General features: G+C 42.2%; 1 protein-coding gene across 1 annotated transcript; it reads right to left on the reverse strand.

Moving 5' to 3' along the window:
• Positions 1 to 1,047: 1,047 nt before the first annotated feature.
• On the reverse strand, positions 1,048 to 16,308 carry XPNPEP3 (X-prolyl aminopeptidase 3). The gene is made up of 10 exons (XM_080614365.1): positions 16,232 to 16,308; positions 14,418 to 14,534; positions 11,423 to 11,830; positions 9,456 to 9,658; positions 8,572 to 8,634; positions 7,554 to 7,667; positions 5,105 to 5,190; positions 4,273 to 4,456; positions 2,660 to 2,780; positions 1,048 to 1,837 (listed from the first exon to the last, which is right to left on the reverse strand). The coding sequence occupies exons 1-10, from the start codon at positions 16,290 to 16,292 to the stop codon at positions 1,671 to 1,673; spliced, it is 1,524 nt and encodes a 507-aa protein (XP_080470491.1). The 5' UTR covers positions 16,293 to 16,308; the 3' UTR covers positions 1,048 to 1,670.
• Between the last annotated feature and the right edge of the window lie 48 nt (positions 16,309 to 16,356).

The raw sequence follows: 16,356 nt of genomic DNA on the forward strand, positions 1-16,356 counted from the left end.
CTTCCACTAAAAGTAATGACAGACAAAAGACACTGTCCATTTGGCCTTCACTAAGTGAAATGAAACACTGAGAAGAATAAAAAAAGAGAAACCCCCCAGATTTTGCTCGAGGTTACATAGCAGCAGAGACAGAGGTCGACCTCAGGAACCCTGACTACCTTTCCCACATGCTTCTGACTACATTTACTGTGGAGAATTAGGGCAAACTAAAGAAGAGGCAGTGACGTTGATTAGAAAGCAAAATGGATTAGGAAGCAGTGACATTATAGTGGGTCAAAGACAGACAATATAGGAAGAGAAAAGAAAAAGAAGGAGAATTGAGAATACCAGATGAAAAATACTGAAAGCTACCATCAGAAAGGAAGTATAATGTGATGCAACAGCAAGCATAAATAACAGGACATGCATTGATGCGAGGCAGTTTTCAGACACGTTAGATAGCTGATTGTCAAAATATTTTCAATAAATAAACAGATGCCATGTTTGCCTCTAGTAGGTGTATTTACTACTGTAAACATTGGTCTGTGCTTCAGGCTGATGTTAAGGAAAGATAACTCTTCCCTTTTCTTGTCATGTATCATAGCCTCTAACCACATTTGCAGCTGCCTCAAAAATATTATCACAGAGCATTAGTTACTGACTGCACCTGGCAAAACCCAAAAGGCAGCTGTGATCATGCCCTCAGAGTTTTGAAAAAGAGAATTACTTTAAATTCCATATAAAAGCCATAGAAAGACTCAAGACTTGCCATAGGGCAGAGTCTTCAAAAATACATTGCTGAAGTTGTTGGTACTTACAGCATAAACCAGAAAGATCCAGTGAGTGTCCCAGAATTGGACACCTTACATCTAGGTGACAACCAGCAGCTCATCAGGAGAGCACAGCACAGTCAACACTGCCCTCCTCCCAGGGCAGAGGCGGGCTCAGAACAGGACACACATGTGGGACAAAAAGAGGAGACTGTGGAAGACAGCAAGAACGGGTATGTCCAACCTTCTGAGTCCTATCTGTCCTTTCTGAAATTACCAAACACTCTAATATGCTCAAAGACCAGACAGGATGTTTTTCCCTGCTGCTGGCCTATTTTGCATACACTTGCACAAGGCCCAATCACATTCTTACATTTAAAATACTGTAAGTGCTCTCCACAGGCTTCAGATAAAACTACCTCCCAACCAAACCCATCTTCCTGACTACCAAAACCCCTCCTTTCAGGGCTGTAAAAAAATCAAAGCTGTCTGACACACTTTATGCCCCTAAAACAGCATTTATCAAAGGTTTATTTTTAAAATCTATTGTGAAACTACTGCTGAAGGGGAAAAAATGGGGCACCAGCCGGTCTCAGCAGTTACACCTATGCACTTGGAGAGGGACTGGGCAGAAGCCCTGATGGTGGCACTGATAAAATTCATCCCTCCAAGGGCACCAGAACAACTGGATCCGTGCAGAAGAGGGATGAATCCACCCCCATGTCCTACAACAGCTCAGCATCAGCACTAATCCAATCAGAAGAAAAATGCACACAGAAAAGGTTGCTTTGCTTTTTCACCCAGCCTGTCTTAGAAACAGCCATCAACTGTCCACACCCTCCAGCACTTGACAGCTACAGGGATGTGCATCCTTGGAGCCCTGCTTCTCCCAAAGAGGATAAAAGAGGCACAGAAAGGGCATCATGACTTGCGGCCACAGATCTGCTCGATGTCATAGATCTCCTTGGGACAGTCAGCAGACAAGATGAGAGGCGCACTCTCTGTTATGAGAACATCATCCTCAATGCGCACACCAATGCCACGAAACCTATCTGGGGCGCTCAAGTCATCCTCAGGGATATAAATGCCTGAAAGAAGAAAGGGAATTAAAACACACAGCACTCTCCAGAATAATACTTTTCCCTTACTGCACCACCATGAGAGCAGGGTTGGATTTTCAGCAACATAGAGTGAGTGTGATCCCAAAAATTTTTAATAAGGAAAGCTACTCTTTCCCTTCACTCATGGCAGTTGGTGGGCAAAGAAAGGAAAGTGTTCCTCAGTACCGACAGGCATGTTAATAGAAACTTCCACAATTATAGCTGGCCTTTCTGCACTTCTTGCTCTCAATCCTATATTCACAGTGATGATTTTAACAATGCTCTGAATAGAGAGAAAGAAGAGCCAGGCATTAAATATCAGATTCCAGCTGACAGCTCCAAATCCAGTGACAAGCAGAAAGATTCAATGTGAAACGCCTAATTTGCAAACCTAAGTTGTGAATGCCTGTAATTGCAGACTGCAATGCTTGAGACTTACACTACCAGTGACTGGTAGTAGTTCAGTCACAGTAACACAAACCACAGCACAAGTGAATTGACCCTGCTTCTCTGCACTGCGATTGACCTGTGCTGCTGTGGGTCAAACTCTAACAGTTTGAGGTCTACATTACTCTCTTGCTGCACAGACACAGTTCATCACCTTGGCTGTTTCTTGGAGGGAAACTGGGTTTTCTAATACTATACTGACTTTGGGAGGGGAATAACTTCAGGTTTTCCAATACTGTAATTATTTTCAATTTCACCAGAAAGAACCTGAATGCTTTGGTCAGAGGGACCAACTAACTACTGAAAGCAGTATTGTTACCCTCAGTGTTGCATGTTTTTGTCCACCACTGACTATCTTTTTACCTGGTTCAATGGTTATCACCATGCCTGGCTGGAGCGGGAGCGATCGGGATATATCTGGGGTATCATGAACATCCATGCCCAAGTAATGGCCCACATGATGTGGGCAGTACTTTCGAACCGCCTGGCAGAAGACAAAACAAGTGTCATAGAGGCAGTTAAACACACCCCAACCTGTTGTTCCAATACAAAAGATGGGGAGAAGAGATAGAATAGTTACGCGCTCTACTAGCAATCATACTGCCATGACTAGTTACAAAGGCCTGCTTTCCATTTACTGGACCTGGATGGCCCTCAAAACCTACCAGAACCAGATGCCTATTATGAGCATATTGTACTCTGCCTCTCCTCCTCACTGAAGAAAACAGCCTAAGCCTATCACCACCTCAGCATGTCAGGAAAGACTTTAGTTTTCTGCCCCAACCTTTTTGATACCTTAAACATCCTAGCCCTACATTGCTCCCATCAGCGGACCCTGACAACTGGCAGTAGCTGACACAGCTGCTCTGGGATGTGGCAGAGAAATCTCCTATGCACAACAGAGCAGATGCTGTGCTGATTTCACTCCATAGCTACAGCAGGATTTTAATCCACCTCTATAGAACACAGACAACAGCCTTACCACCCCCCCTGCCACTTGAATCCCCCTCCCTCCACAGAGGAGCTCCTTGGCAGCAGATATCAGAATTCCTCCTCTGCCCAGCTCCTCACATTCACTGGGAACTAGGCTGCAGACACCGGTCTCATCTTGCTGTGCTGTCACCTGCTGAGAAAAACCGGCATGATAGCCTTTGTTCATATGCAAGAACTTGTGCTGTTATTGACTGACACTGTAGGGCACTTGAATCAGGCAGAAATCTGTCCTACTGCCAAAGGGGTAGTTCTGTCACCTGGTTCTGCCACCTTTCTTGTACTGGAATCAGCAACCATGCAGGTTTCCAGCAAGTGGGAACAGAAATGAACTTCTCTAACTGCAAACCAATCCTATTTTAGCTGCAGGTCCAGCTCTAAGGTAGAGCAGTTTCCCAATCTTGTACACCAGGTAGCTCTGAAAAGCCCAATACTGACAAAAAATGGTGCAGAAGAGGCAGCCCATGGAATGACTGAGAAGAATGGGCTGCACCTTTTGGTGACACTGCAGATTTATGCTATGTTATACAGATCACAAAACTGTGACTAACTGCCTGCTGACAGCCCTGAACCCAGAATTTTGTGTTATTGTTATATCTGTATAGATCCCTTCAAATGGTCTGTACTTTAAAGCTGCATCTACACTAGCAAGCAGTGCAGACCAATGGGAATGGATCTGCAGACTGAAACAGCAAGTGCCGAGGAACAAATATTCAAACTGTGTGTGTATAAGACTGGGGGGTTATTTCAGACCAAATTGTGCACAGGATGGTTGAAATGCATCCTCATGTTTAGCTTTGTAAGAGAGAAATCCAGTCCTGTGCTGAGATCAGCCCCAAACATGAACTAAAGCACAATGTGTAGCTATAATTTTAAGATGCACCTCAAAAGCACATTATTAAGGCAAACTAAAAACACTAACATAACCCAAGGAGAAAACAGGAAGGTCTAGCAGGGGGAAGCTGGAGTATAAAAACTTCAAGTACCTTGAAGAAGTGGCTCTCAGTGATGCTGCTCTTTAGGACCCCCAAATCTTTCAGTTTCTGTCCAATAAGACTCAACATGAGGCTGTAGATATTCTCTAGACTCACGCCTGGGGAGCAGAGGCTCAGGCAGGATTTCTGGATATCCAGGACAGCCTGGTATAATTCTGTTTGGGGTTTGGTAAACCTGAAAACCAGTGAGAAAAGGAAAAAAGGACAGTTCTCACAATTAAACCTCTAGAACTTATTCTAGGGATGGATTTAGTTCAATGCTGGAGCAGGAAAAGTCAAAAAGGAAAGCAACTGGCTCCTTACATGAAATGCCAGACAACGCATCACTGCAACATGCCCTTCAATACACTGGGTAGAGGCAGGGTTTCTCAGCTGACAGACTAACCCCAAAGCAAAGCAAGGCAAAGCTAGTGCAGAGAAAAGAATGCACTTGAGCAAAACCATACAGGAATCAAACACACAACCACCAAATTCACAACTGACGGAACCACGTCAGCTAAACAGGTCAGCTAAACTCTTGTCTTTCTTACACACAACCAAAGTCAGCCACAGCTGAATGCACAAAAGCCCTCTCTGCACTTTATGTATGCTGTAATAGCTGGAAATAGCACTAATTACACATATTCATGTAGCAATTAATGAGGCAGTGGGGAATACAGCTTCTCATACTGAAAGATTACTTTATATAGTTTGATTACTCTGAAGAACTACAGAATGGGACACGTTAAAACTACTCACACAGAGATTAAACATATATACACTCAATCCATCAATTATGTAAGAGCTTCTCAAAGACCTTCCAAACAGGTATATCACAGCTTACCTTCCATTGACAGGCCAGGTACGTGTGATGTCACTTACGTAGCAGGCAGACTCACACCCACCATCCAGCAAGACCAGTTCACCATCCTGGAGAATAACAGGAAAAAATGCCGTGTGTCAGTCTGGCTATTAACTGAATTGATTTTTCTGTCTGAGAGCAGAAAAGGAGATTATGTATTTACTTTTGCAAAGCAGCTGCAGAGATGTGAACTCCTTTTGCAGAACAACATCCCAGGTGCTACTGTTTATAAATAGGCTACTCCAGTTGAATTGTTTCACTGTGAGGTAGTTTCTGACTGTTATGCTTTTCTACAGCCTGAAATCTTAACACACTGATTTGGAAACATTTTGGAGTAAAAAGAGATGTTTTCCTTGAACTAAGCTGTGCTCTGAAACATTGGTTCCATTCACATTTGAGTTGCTTACTCCAGCAAATGACACCAGTGACTCCTTTCACTAGAAGTTCTCTGCTAGTGATGGAGACATAAGGGGTTTGCAACAAAAGCATAGATTTCTGAGCTACCCACAAGATCACTAGAAGCTAAAGATTTAGCCTTGTCAAAAGGCAGGAGGACTCAGCGAAACCACTTCTTTGACAGTGCATTACTACTACAAATGCTCTATTGAATAGTTTGTACCATCTTCCCTGTTCTCTTCTGGGACTTCCTTGACTGCTCTAAGGTACACTTCTGAATCTACCTGGTGATGAAGAAAAAACTTTTGGAAGAGAACCTCCAATTCACTTCAGCAAAACTGTTCCTTGTCAATTAAATCACTGACTGCACATCTTCCAAAAGCCATGCAAAAAAGACCAAGGGCGAGGAACAAACCCGTGGTCTTGCTTTCCCTCCTTAAAGGGGCTAACAAGAATTAGAGCAGTGAGATCTGTAAAAAATTCAGACTAAATTCTCTATGGATTTACACTGCATGGAATCCAAGGACTTTTATAGAGATTGACTTCACAGATCCATGACTGTGCCAGCAGCCATAGTGTGAAATGACAACTAATAATTCTAGTACATTAAGTGGAAAAATAAGAAGCAGAACTTCACTGCTAAGCACAATGGCCAGTGCTAGCTACTATCATTGTGTACAGTTAAGTGCCACAAACACTTACACAGTAGATTAACAGTGAGCAGATCTCACTATCCCACTGAATAGACAGGCCTTCAAGTATCCATTTAAATAGTTGGGCTTTTTTCCAGAAAACCTCAGGTTTTTAAATAAAATATAAAAAATTGCTGCCCTCTTCCAGCAATTAAACAAGCTAAATAACAGGGAATTCAGCCTGTGGTTTGATTATCCAGTAAGTGCCTTATGTTGTGCATTTTGTCCTCTTTCTTTAAAGCTGAGTTCACTAAGTGGTGGATTGAATAAAGTATACATGAGGCCATAAGCAGCCTTCAGATACCTTCCAAATTAGACACTTTCTTAGCCTATTTGGCAACAAGATATGTAGGAAGCAGCACACAAAGGAAAAGAGTCAAGTTTATGGGGTTAACCTCCTACTTAAGAGTCTTGGAAAGAAAAAAAAAGTCATGGTCATTTAACTGAACAGAATTAACTGGAGGTACATGAGCATGCCTGACCTTGGAAGTCAGTACAATAGAGGAGGCTTATTTCTGCCAAAAGCAGCCTGTCATATATTTAGTGTTTGTCGTATCTTTTTGTTTGTCTCTGCAGATCATTTCAAGGTCTGCTCGCATGCCAGCTTCAAGAAAAGATAATGCTAGTGGGAATATTTCATCCTGCATTAAGACAGAGGAAAAACACACTCCTCTAAAAAGTGCACCATCAGTAGAGCAGTGGGAGAATACTGCTCCAGAAAATACTTATTTGAATCTAAAGGTGTATTGTCAGGAAAGCTGGAGAGGGTTCAGCTCAATAACATGAATCTTCAAAATAAGACAAGACACATTAATCTCCTTACAGCCATCTAATCCACCCCTCAACATTTAATGCTGATCTTTTCCTTCATTTTTCTCTTTTCCTGCTTTGCTGGCCTACCTGAAGTCCAAAATGCTTTTCAGCTTCACCAGAACACACTATTGCACCTTCTGTTGCAAAGCATGCCAAGCAACGCAAGTGACAGCAGACGACACCCAACAAGTGCTTCGCTCTGCCTGCTGCAGGAGTCCTTTTTTCCTCTTTTGTGAGGTTACAACCCACCCAGTGTGGAAGCAGACATGCTTGCTAAATGAAGTGATGTGCAAGCTTGTTCACACGTCCTTCCGCTGTTAGGAAATACTGCAGCAAGTGCAAAGAGGACAGAGACTACATGGAGTGAAGTTAATCTGTTACTGACAGTAAAACTAACCAGGAAAGGATTCCTTTCCCCTGCACACTTGAAAAAATATATTTAAGTGGTTTGATCTGTTCAGTCAGAAAAAAGGACACATATGGGGATGGTGTGGACTGCATTTTAAGTTACTAAATAGCATATGGTTTACCTTGATGAGCTGATTGTTCTTCACATAGTGCAAAGTGTTTGATCTGTTGCCACCAGCAACAACAGGGGGGTACGCCAAGATGTCAGCACCACGAGCCCGGCACTCAAACTCAAACTGGAATACCAGTTCAGAGAGAAGGAAACTGTTAGTGCTGATTCAGTTGATTAACTGCCCTGGGGCTATAATTTATGTCCTACAACTGTTTGCTTAATTTGTACATCACAAAGTGGAACAGGAAAGTGAATTCACTAAACGAAAGCAGCCTTGACAGTTTTTCAAGAAGACTGGAGAAAGCATGCGCTACCTAAGCCTCAAGACCTTTACCCTTCTGGAGTGATGAAGCTGATGAAAGCATGGAAATGAATGAACTTACATCTATAAAGATCCTCTATGTCCTCAAGATATTAATAACATGTCTTTTCTATAATTACCAAAACCACATGGAACAGAACACTCCAGGATGCCTACGTGTAGTAAAGTAGGTTTTACAATCTTGATCTGGAGTGAAAAAATTATCTGTAAAATAAACTTCAATTAAAATAATTTTCTTTACAAGTCAGTGCTGCTGACAGTGCCATGTCAGCACAGGCCAGCTATGTCACAACAGAGGGTCAAATTCTGCTGATGTTCCTAAAACAGGCATCTTACTGCAATTCCTTACAGAATTCCTTACTAAATGTGTCGGCCAATTAGTCCTTATTTTGTAAGACGCGCATCTACATTGCTTCGAGACAGCTGTGGTAATCTGACATAGTAAGAGGCTAGAGTCAAGAGAAGCAGGCTTTAGAAATAGGTGCTATAACTACTTAAATTCTGCACTATAGAGCTGTATTAGAAAATAACTTTATCTGCCATGGTTTAGAAGGTTTTGCACTTAAATACAGTATAAAAAGACACCTATAGCAGGTAAACTTAGACAACCACAATGTTCCTTCAATAAGGGTACAAGTACAACTGAAGAATTCCTCACACTGACATTTCCACATGTCCTTGGGTGAAGGACAAATACGTTACTCACCTTTGCATACAGAAAGGCTTCATCCACTGGGGATTTGCTGGCAAACATTGTCTCTGTGAAAGCCTATGAAAAAGAAGGGCCTTTCAGTTACCAAAGGAACCTGAACTTAAAGAAAGTTCTATTTTTTTTACCTGCTGTCTTTTGAGGAAGGCCTAAAATCAGCTGGCCCAGACATAGGAACCAGAAGCACCTGAAAACGCAGAGTGCTGCCAAGACTAGAACCAATCAAGCTTTGTTCCCTGTGAAACTGTACTTAGAGTTTGATTGACTGTAGTTCTTGAGGAAGAATTAGATGATTTTTTTGATTAGGGTTGGATTTCCCCATTTAAATAGGAATGCCTTATGCAGCTTTTCCTTCAGAAAAGGACAAGCTGTACCTCTCTTTTCTATTTGGCTATCTACCTTAATAATATTTACAAAAACATAATTGCATTTGAGGCATCTGTCAGATTTGTTTCAAATGGGGCAATGAGTTCAAAAGATATTTGAGGGAGAAGGGGTAATATGGAGACATACATAGGCAATGTGTTTACAAAATCCCAATACCTAAAAATTAACAGGACAAAAGGGAAAGAAAATGGCTTGGGGAAGGAGAGGTGAAGCTGGGAAGAGAATGAAGGAGACTACCCCTGCTCCTGAATAGATACTGCTTTTAAAGAAAGTCTAATAGCTGCTGGCTTGTCTTCGCAGGAGTTACACTGAGAAGCTGGTAGTCCAAGCAGCTTCCTGTTTCTCCTTGTCACGCTGATGGTTAAGATACAGGAGTTCAGTAACAGATTAGACCAAAGCTATCCTTCCAACCCATGCCACCCCATCAACAGCCCTCCCCCCTTTCTCCTTTAAAGGAATGCACTGGTTCATTTGGAGAGCACACGACCCCATACCTCTGCCGTCACTCGTCCAGCTATCTTCATCCTTTCAATCTCTGCAGGAGATTTGATGAGACGAAGGTTTTGCACTAGATGTCGAATGTGCTGGATGCGGTTTTTGTTCCGAGCTTTTATCTCAGCCAGGGGCTGCAGGTAGTCAGAGTGCAGCTCTGTATGCACTGGTTTTGCCAAGTCGTACCAAACAATGTTTGACTCACCTGGAATACAAAATGAAAGCTGAAATAGACAAAACTAAATGAAGAATGTCTTCCCCCCACTGAACAAACTCACTCCTCCTAAACTAGACCTGTTGCCATATTTGAGAAACTGATTTCCTCTGAATCTGCATTTACAGACCAGATAGACACTTTCACTGTCACAGGATACTAGTGATCTCTTCGAAATCTTGAAGATTACCAGTTCATAGCATGTAGACTGGACAAATCCTCACCTCTATGCAAATACTGGTTTTTACAATTATCACTGAATATATGTATTTTGCACAGATCCATGCAGACTTTGCATATCAAAGTTGCATTTGTATAAGCTAAGTAGCCACTGCGTTACACTGGTGCATGTTCTGAATCAGTCTCTCTTTTAGCCTCCCCCCCACAAGCTGTAAGGCAATTTACCTTTTACCCATTACATGGAACCTGCTTATTTCAGCCATTCAAAGAAGATGGACTTACTGAGGACAAACGTATTTACCTACATGGAAATATATTTAGAACATCACAGTTAGCACCCACATTCTCCCCACAGGAGCATTTTAAATGGGAATTGAGTACAAAAGCCATGCTGAGTCCCACCTAACATCCACCTCTGCCCTCTTTCTTTGGTGACAATAGCCATTAGCAGGTGCTCAAAAAGGTCTTTAAGAAACTGGGTGCTAACAAAAGAGTATTTCCCTTAGCACAACCTGCCCACTTTCTTCATTTCAAGGCTGCATCTTTGTAACAGCGATTAACTGCTTTTCATGGACCTCTCCTCTGTGGAACCAAACACTTCAGAATCCATTTATGCTTCTGACATACCAAACCTTCCATTGAATTATCTACAACTTAAAAGGTGTCAAAACCCCCCATGTGATCATTTTATTCAGTGTTCCCTTTGTTTGTTAATTAACAAAAAAGAAAAACAGTAACTAATCATTCCTACTCATCCTCTTAATACTTTCCATAACCTTATACATCTCTCTTACACACCTTACCTTCCATTTTCTCTTTTTCAAACTGAGCAGCGTGTATCTCACACACACTCCATAGTTTTGATCATCCTTATTGCCCTTTCTGTGTCTTTTCTATTTTCAATATACCTTTTTTGAAACAAAATAACTAGAATCCAAGATGCTATTTAAGACTCCAGAATTCACTCTATTTATCTGTGTAATACCCCAAGCACTTGCCCTTTTTGTATTGTCATAAGCCTTCAGCTTCAAATTCTAATGCATTTAAGTTCACCCTGGATTGTAAATAGTGAGGCTACATGGTGAGCATAGATGTAGAAGAACCCGCCTAAAGGACCTCAATATTCGTAACTCAACATCTAGACAAAAAAGGCAAGTGAGCTAACAACCTTCCTGTGTGGATCATTTTCCAAGTCTATTATTACTAAAATAGCTTCAAGTTTCCTACACTCTACCTGGTTCTAGTTCTGTCAGCAAAAGACATGACTCAAACACTAACATGGTTTGTGATGCTCTGTTACTTACCTGCTCCTCGTATTTGACAGATGTACAACTGGCATTCAAATGGACCCACAAGGAATTCAGATGGGAGAAAAACTATTATTTTCAAAACTCTCTTTCCATTGGTGACCTTCAAGAAGCTAACAAGAACTTCCAATAGCCTTTGTCACACTGTCATATTCCCTGCACCTCCTCAAGTTCATCATAGTCTTGAATTAGCATCACAGACCACCTTCCAAACCCATACCATCAGACCTTGCAAACCACATCTCATTTCCCCTCCGTTTTCTGTTACCTTTCAGCTTGGCCACCAAGTGCCTGAACTCCTCAATGGTGTAAGCTTCATCTACTCCTGTGAGAGCAATTGCCCCATCGGTACCTGATCTGGGCCCATCCCACAGCTCTCGGCTTGGATCTCTCCGGGGCACAAAAAGTATGGATTTGTGGGATGGCAGTGCTTTGCCAGGAATGCTCTGCAGCACCAGGATGCTGTCAGGCTCCTGGAACCCACAGAGGTACAGGAAGTTAGTGTCCTGGTGGAAAACGTAGGGGATGTCATTGCTCATGTAGTAGGTGGGGTTGGATAGCAGAATCACTGTGTGGTCCAATCCATCCCAGCCATTGGCTTCCTTCTGGATCAATGCCATCAGTTTGTGTCGGCGAAGAGCATATTCCACCTGTGACAATCCTGGGGTTACTTCTCCTATGAATAAAAAATAAATCAGATTGAGAAATTCAATGCACTTGTGCTATTTTACTAGTTGCACGCCTAATTCTTGCCTACTCCCTGATGCCTTTCATAGGCATGGCTTCATTGTAATCCCTCAAAAGCCTTTCCATTGCTCTCCCCTGCACCTCTTCAGCTTCCATCCCTACAGTACATCCTCACTCAACTGCTCCTCCATCATGCAAAGACAGAAATGTGTTTTAACCAATCGGATTTTCTGTTATGCATTTTTGCACACAGGCAGAAATCACAAAACCTGGTAGATTTAGACAAACATTCAAACCAGAGGAATGTTTGCTGAGAGACATGCAAAAAAAAGGGGAAGGGGCAAGGCAAACTGAACTTTGACTGCTGAAAACTGATTTGGTTTATAGCACCTGGACATTGAACAGAAGATTACCTCCTGAGGCTGAGCATGAATTTCCTCAGATAAAGCTAGAATGTCTATTCAAATACACGCTAAGTCAAGTCATAGAGTAACTAGTTTTAAACCTTAATGGGCAGACTAAGTGTTACAGATACTGGGAGATCAGGCAGACGCAGAGGTTGCAGACTCTAACCAGTCACAGGATTCCAGGCAGAAACAAACCACGATCTGCAGGCTGGCATCAGACTTCAATTCAGAGAATGAATCCTCTCCAGGGCAGAGGTAGCTTTGCTCAGTAACAACCAAAATGGATTTTTCCAAAGTTAAATGCTATATTCCTGATGACTCCAATTACATAAATGATCTTTCAGATGGAAGTACATTTTGAACTGCTCCAGTCACAACAGATACAAAGTACAGCGATCAAGATACTCACCAAAACCAGACTGAAGCTGAAAGAATAATCAACAGCTGCTGAAGTATGTATTTTTTAAAATGTGAGGCTCCTTAACTATGATCTAAATTAATACAGAAGCCTTAATCAGTACTTCAGCTAATATCGAATTTTAACACAGATTGCATTTTCATACTGTTAACCTTTTAATTTAATAATCTTATTTTCCTCTAATGAATGGTGCAGTGACAATTATAGAATAAAAATTGAAATTTAACTAGTACTGTAAGTTAAATTTCAAGTTAAAAAGTAAGTTAAAAAGTGGGTTCTTGCATGAGTGGGGTGGGAGGAGAAAGTTCTATCCATAAAGTTTTTCCTTGACAAAAGTGTTTAAGAAAATCACATACGTTGAATTTGCCTTAAACTTTACACCTTTTCAAAATCCTAACACCTATTTGGTGTAAAAATCTGAAAAAAAAACCAAACCAAACCACAAACCAAAAAAACAAGAAAACCAAAACAACAAACAAACCATATCAAACATCAAAACCACCGTATTTGGTTTACTCTGTAGATCTGGAAATTACAGAGAACACAGAAACTATTTCAAAGCAATCTGACCTCACATTTCTGCAGTATTATACTGCAAATTTTCTATGCTCCACTGTATACCAGTCAGCCTTCTAACTGCAACAGTTCAGTGAAGTTTAGAAGCTGCAATAGGGCGGAACGTGGGATTCCCATTTGTCTTCCGATTGTGAGGCCTGAAAATTCTCTCTGCCTTAAAGGCATTTGCTTTTTAAAACACTAATTGCAATAAAAAAAATTTATTATTTTAAGGAAAGCACAGCTCCTTTATTAAATGGAAAATTACTGGGGACAACTAGAATTCACTTGGAGTGTTTCAGTTGTGAGTACTTCTAAAGGATCAGCCTCACTTATTGTGTGCTGCTAATCAGTGCCCTGAGCAACCTTATCTAATGTTGAAGTTAGCCTGGCTTTGAGCAGAGGGTTAACTTTGTGAAGTTCCTTCTGACCTGAATCATTCTACAATTAAATACACTAGTATACTGCTATATATTAATCTGTTCTCTCTGTATACCTATCTGTGGAAAAAGAACACAGAACCAGAATGGTCTCCTGAATGTATTCTTGAATATAATTTTATCTTTTTTTTTTAGATTTAATCACAGTCATCTCATACCTATATGCTCATTTTCATTAATCTCAAAAAAATGCACAACCTTAGCGTCTCTTTCACCAGTACCATCTAACTTTGTAGCCACAAGTCTCTTTTTCTTCTTTTCCTCACTGCTTGAATATTCTTCTGAAGAGGGCATGTTCTTTAGTCCAGTGTTGTCCATCTATCAGTAAGTGTCTCCCCAGTCTCCTTTTCTGATTGACACCTCTGTTTTGTGACTCACAAGACACTGGATATGAAGGGTTCTGGCAGTTCAGCTTGCACAAAGGTCTCCCCTTAATATAAACCATCTGTATTTGCAGGACAACAAGCTCATGAAATGCCACTGCCATGAAAAGTCTTCACTACCCAAGCGACACCAAGCACTCCATGAGAAAAAGGTAAAAGCTAACATGTTGAAGACTATTTCTGGAATCAATGTCATCTCAGACAAGGAAATGGGCTACTAAATAGAATTAATGACTAATGAAGGTAACCATAAACAGCTGAAACCACAGATACCTGTATGATGCAGAAAATCAATACTCTGTCCTGGAAGCCTCAGAAAAATAGAGACCAGAAAGAATAACAATGACTGGTTCATACAGGACCTGAACCTAACCTGGTTTGAGAAGGTGAGGGTGTGTGAAAGGGCTGGGCTGGCCCAAATACCGGTTTGGAATCTTCTTCTGCTGGGCAGGCTGGATGGAAAATCTTCGGAGAGCACATGACTTGCAAACTAGAGGAAAAGAAACATACCAGGTCAAGGTAAAGACCTTTTCAGTTCTAACTCTTAATATCATTCATTTACCTTATATGGCATGAATATCCCTCCTTTACTTCTCAATTTGTTGTGTACCACAATAGTTTATGGAACAACATGCACACAACTCAACTAATAAACAAATATTCATAAAACATTGAGAAAAATAAACAATAATTTAATTTTTTTTCTGCATGAAAGATACTCAAAGAGTCCCCATTTATGTATTTAATTTACTTTATAGTGGCAACACCCAAACTGGAAATGGTTCCTCAGAAGCACACAGTTACGTACCCCATTTGCAAACCCCCACACAGCCAAAGCAGGCAAGTTCTAAAGTGAATTACAAGCGTGCATTTGGAAGCTAGGGGTGCACGTGGTAAGACAAAAGCTAAAATTAAATGCAACTGTCACAAGCTTTACCAACTTTGGAATTCTCTGTCACAGCCTTTTGCAGCTGGAGAATTGCTTGTGCTAGATACAAATCATAAACCCTGTGGACGGAGGCGGTAATCACTTTCCTAACATCTAGCAGCTGATGTTTTGGAAACTGGTTCTCTTTCATGTCACTTGCCATGTGGCTACTACAAAATCAATTCATGCTGCCATAGCACGACACTGGATTCTTGGAACAAATGATAATCAAGTCTTTGCTAGCATAAGCAAGTGCAACACAAGCAAACCAGCTGCCTGCCTTTCAGGGAATTAAGACTCAAAGGCTTACAGCAAAACGTATAGGCTGTCAATTTTCTGTGGGAGCCTGTATTATTAGCCACTAATTGAAGATTACTTATGTATGCCAACTAACAGTCACAACATAAAGCATTCACTATGTGATGATCAATGGGAGTAACAGCCTGGAGACCCAGGCAGTGAAATATTATTACAGCTTTAGTGTGATTTCATAGAGTCACAGACTGGTTTGGGTTGGAATGGACCTTAAAGCTCATCCTGTTCCAACTTCCTGCTCTAGGCAGGGACACCTTCCACCAGACCAGGTTGCTTCAAGCCCTGTCCAACCTGGCCTTGAACACTGCCAGGGATGGGGCAGCCACAGCTTCTCTGGGCAACCTGTGCCAGGGCCTCAGCACCCTCACAGTAAATAATACCTTATCTCTAACCTAAATCTCCCTTCTGTCAGGTTAAAGCCATTCTCCCGTGTCCTGTCACTACCTGCCCTTGTAAAAAGTCCTCTTCAGATTTCTTACAGCGCCCCTCTAGGCACTGGAAGCTGCTCTAAGATCTCCCGAGCCTTCCCCAAAAAGAAGAGTGTAAAGTGTTATCAGTTTCTCTCCATTTACACAGAAGAGAAATAGCATAGCTTGCAACAGAACGCATCCGGCATTAAGCAAAGCAGTATTTTGAAGACTGCCAGGAGCTCTCCGCGCCGTTGCTTTATTTTTCAACCAATAAGCCACTTCCCCCTCATTCATCCCAGACAGGGACTCCAACTCCGCTGCCGGAGCGAGCTGCCTCCCTCGCACCCACAGCGACAAAAGGGCCGAGGGCAGCCTCACCCCTAGCCCGCCCTGGTGAGAAGGACCGTCTCTAACCGGGCATAACCCTTAGCGTGCCCTGGGCCGCCTGTCACCGGAAACCGAGAGGCGGATGGGGCTCGGCGGCGCTGCATGGTTGGGGTGAAACATGGTCCGTAAGTGGTGGTGGTGTCTGACCTGAGCAGCCGCTCCAGCCCCTCACCGCCGCCACAAGCCCCCGGCCCGGAAGCCGCGACATGTCCGAGGGCGCGGGGCTCAGCTCCCTCCCCTCCTCCCTTTCCCCGGCCCGCGCAGGGCGGGAC

This window comes from Psittacula echo (assembly GCF_963264785.1).
Source record: "Psittacula echo genome assembly, chromosome: 1".
Taxonomy (NCBI): Eukaryota; Metazoa; Chordata; class Aves; order Psittaciformes; family Psittacidae; genus Psittacula; species Psittacula echo.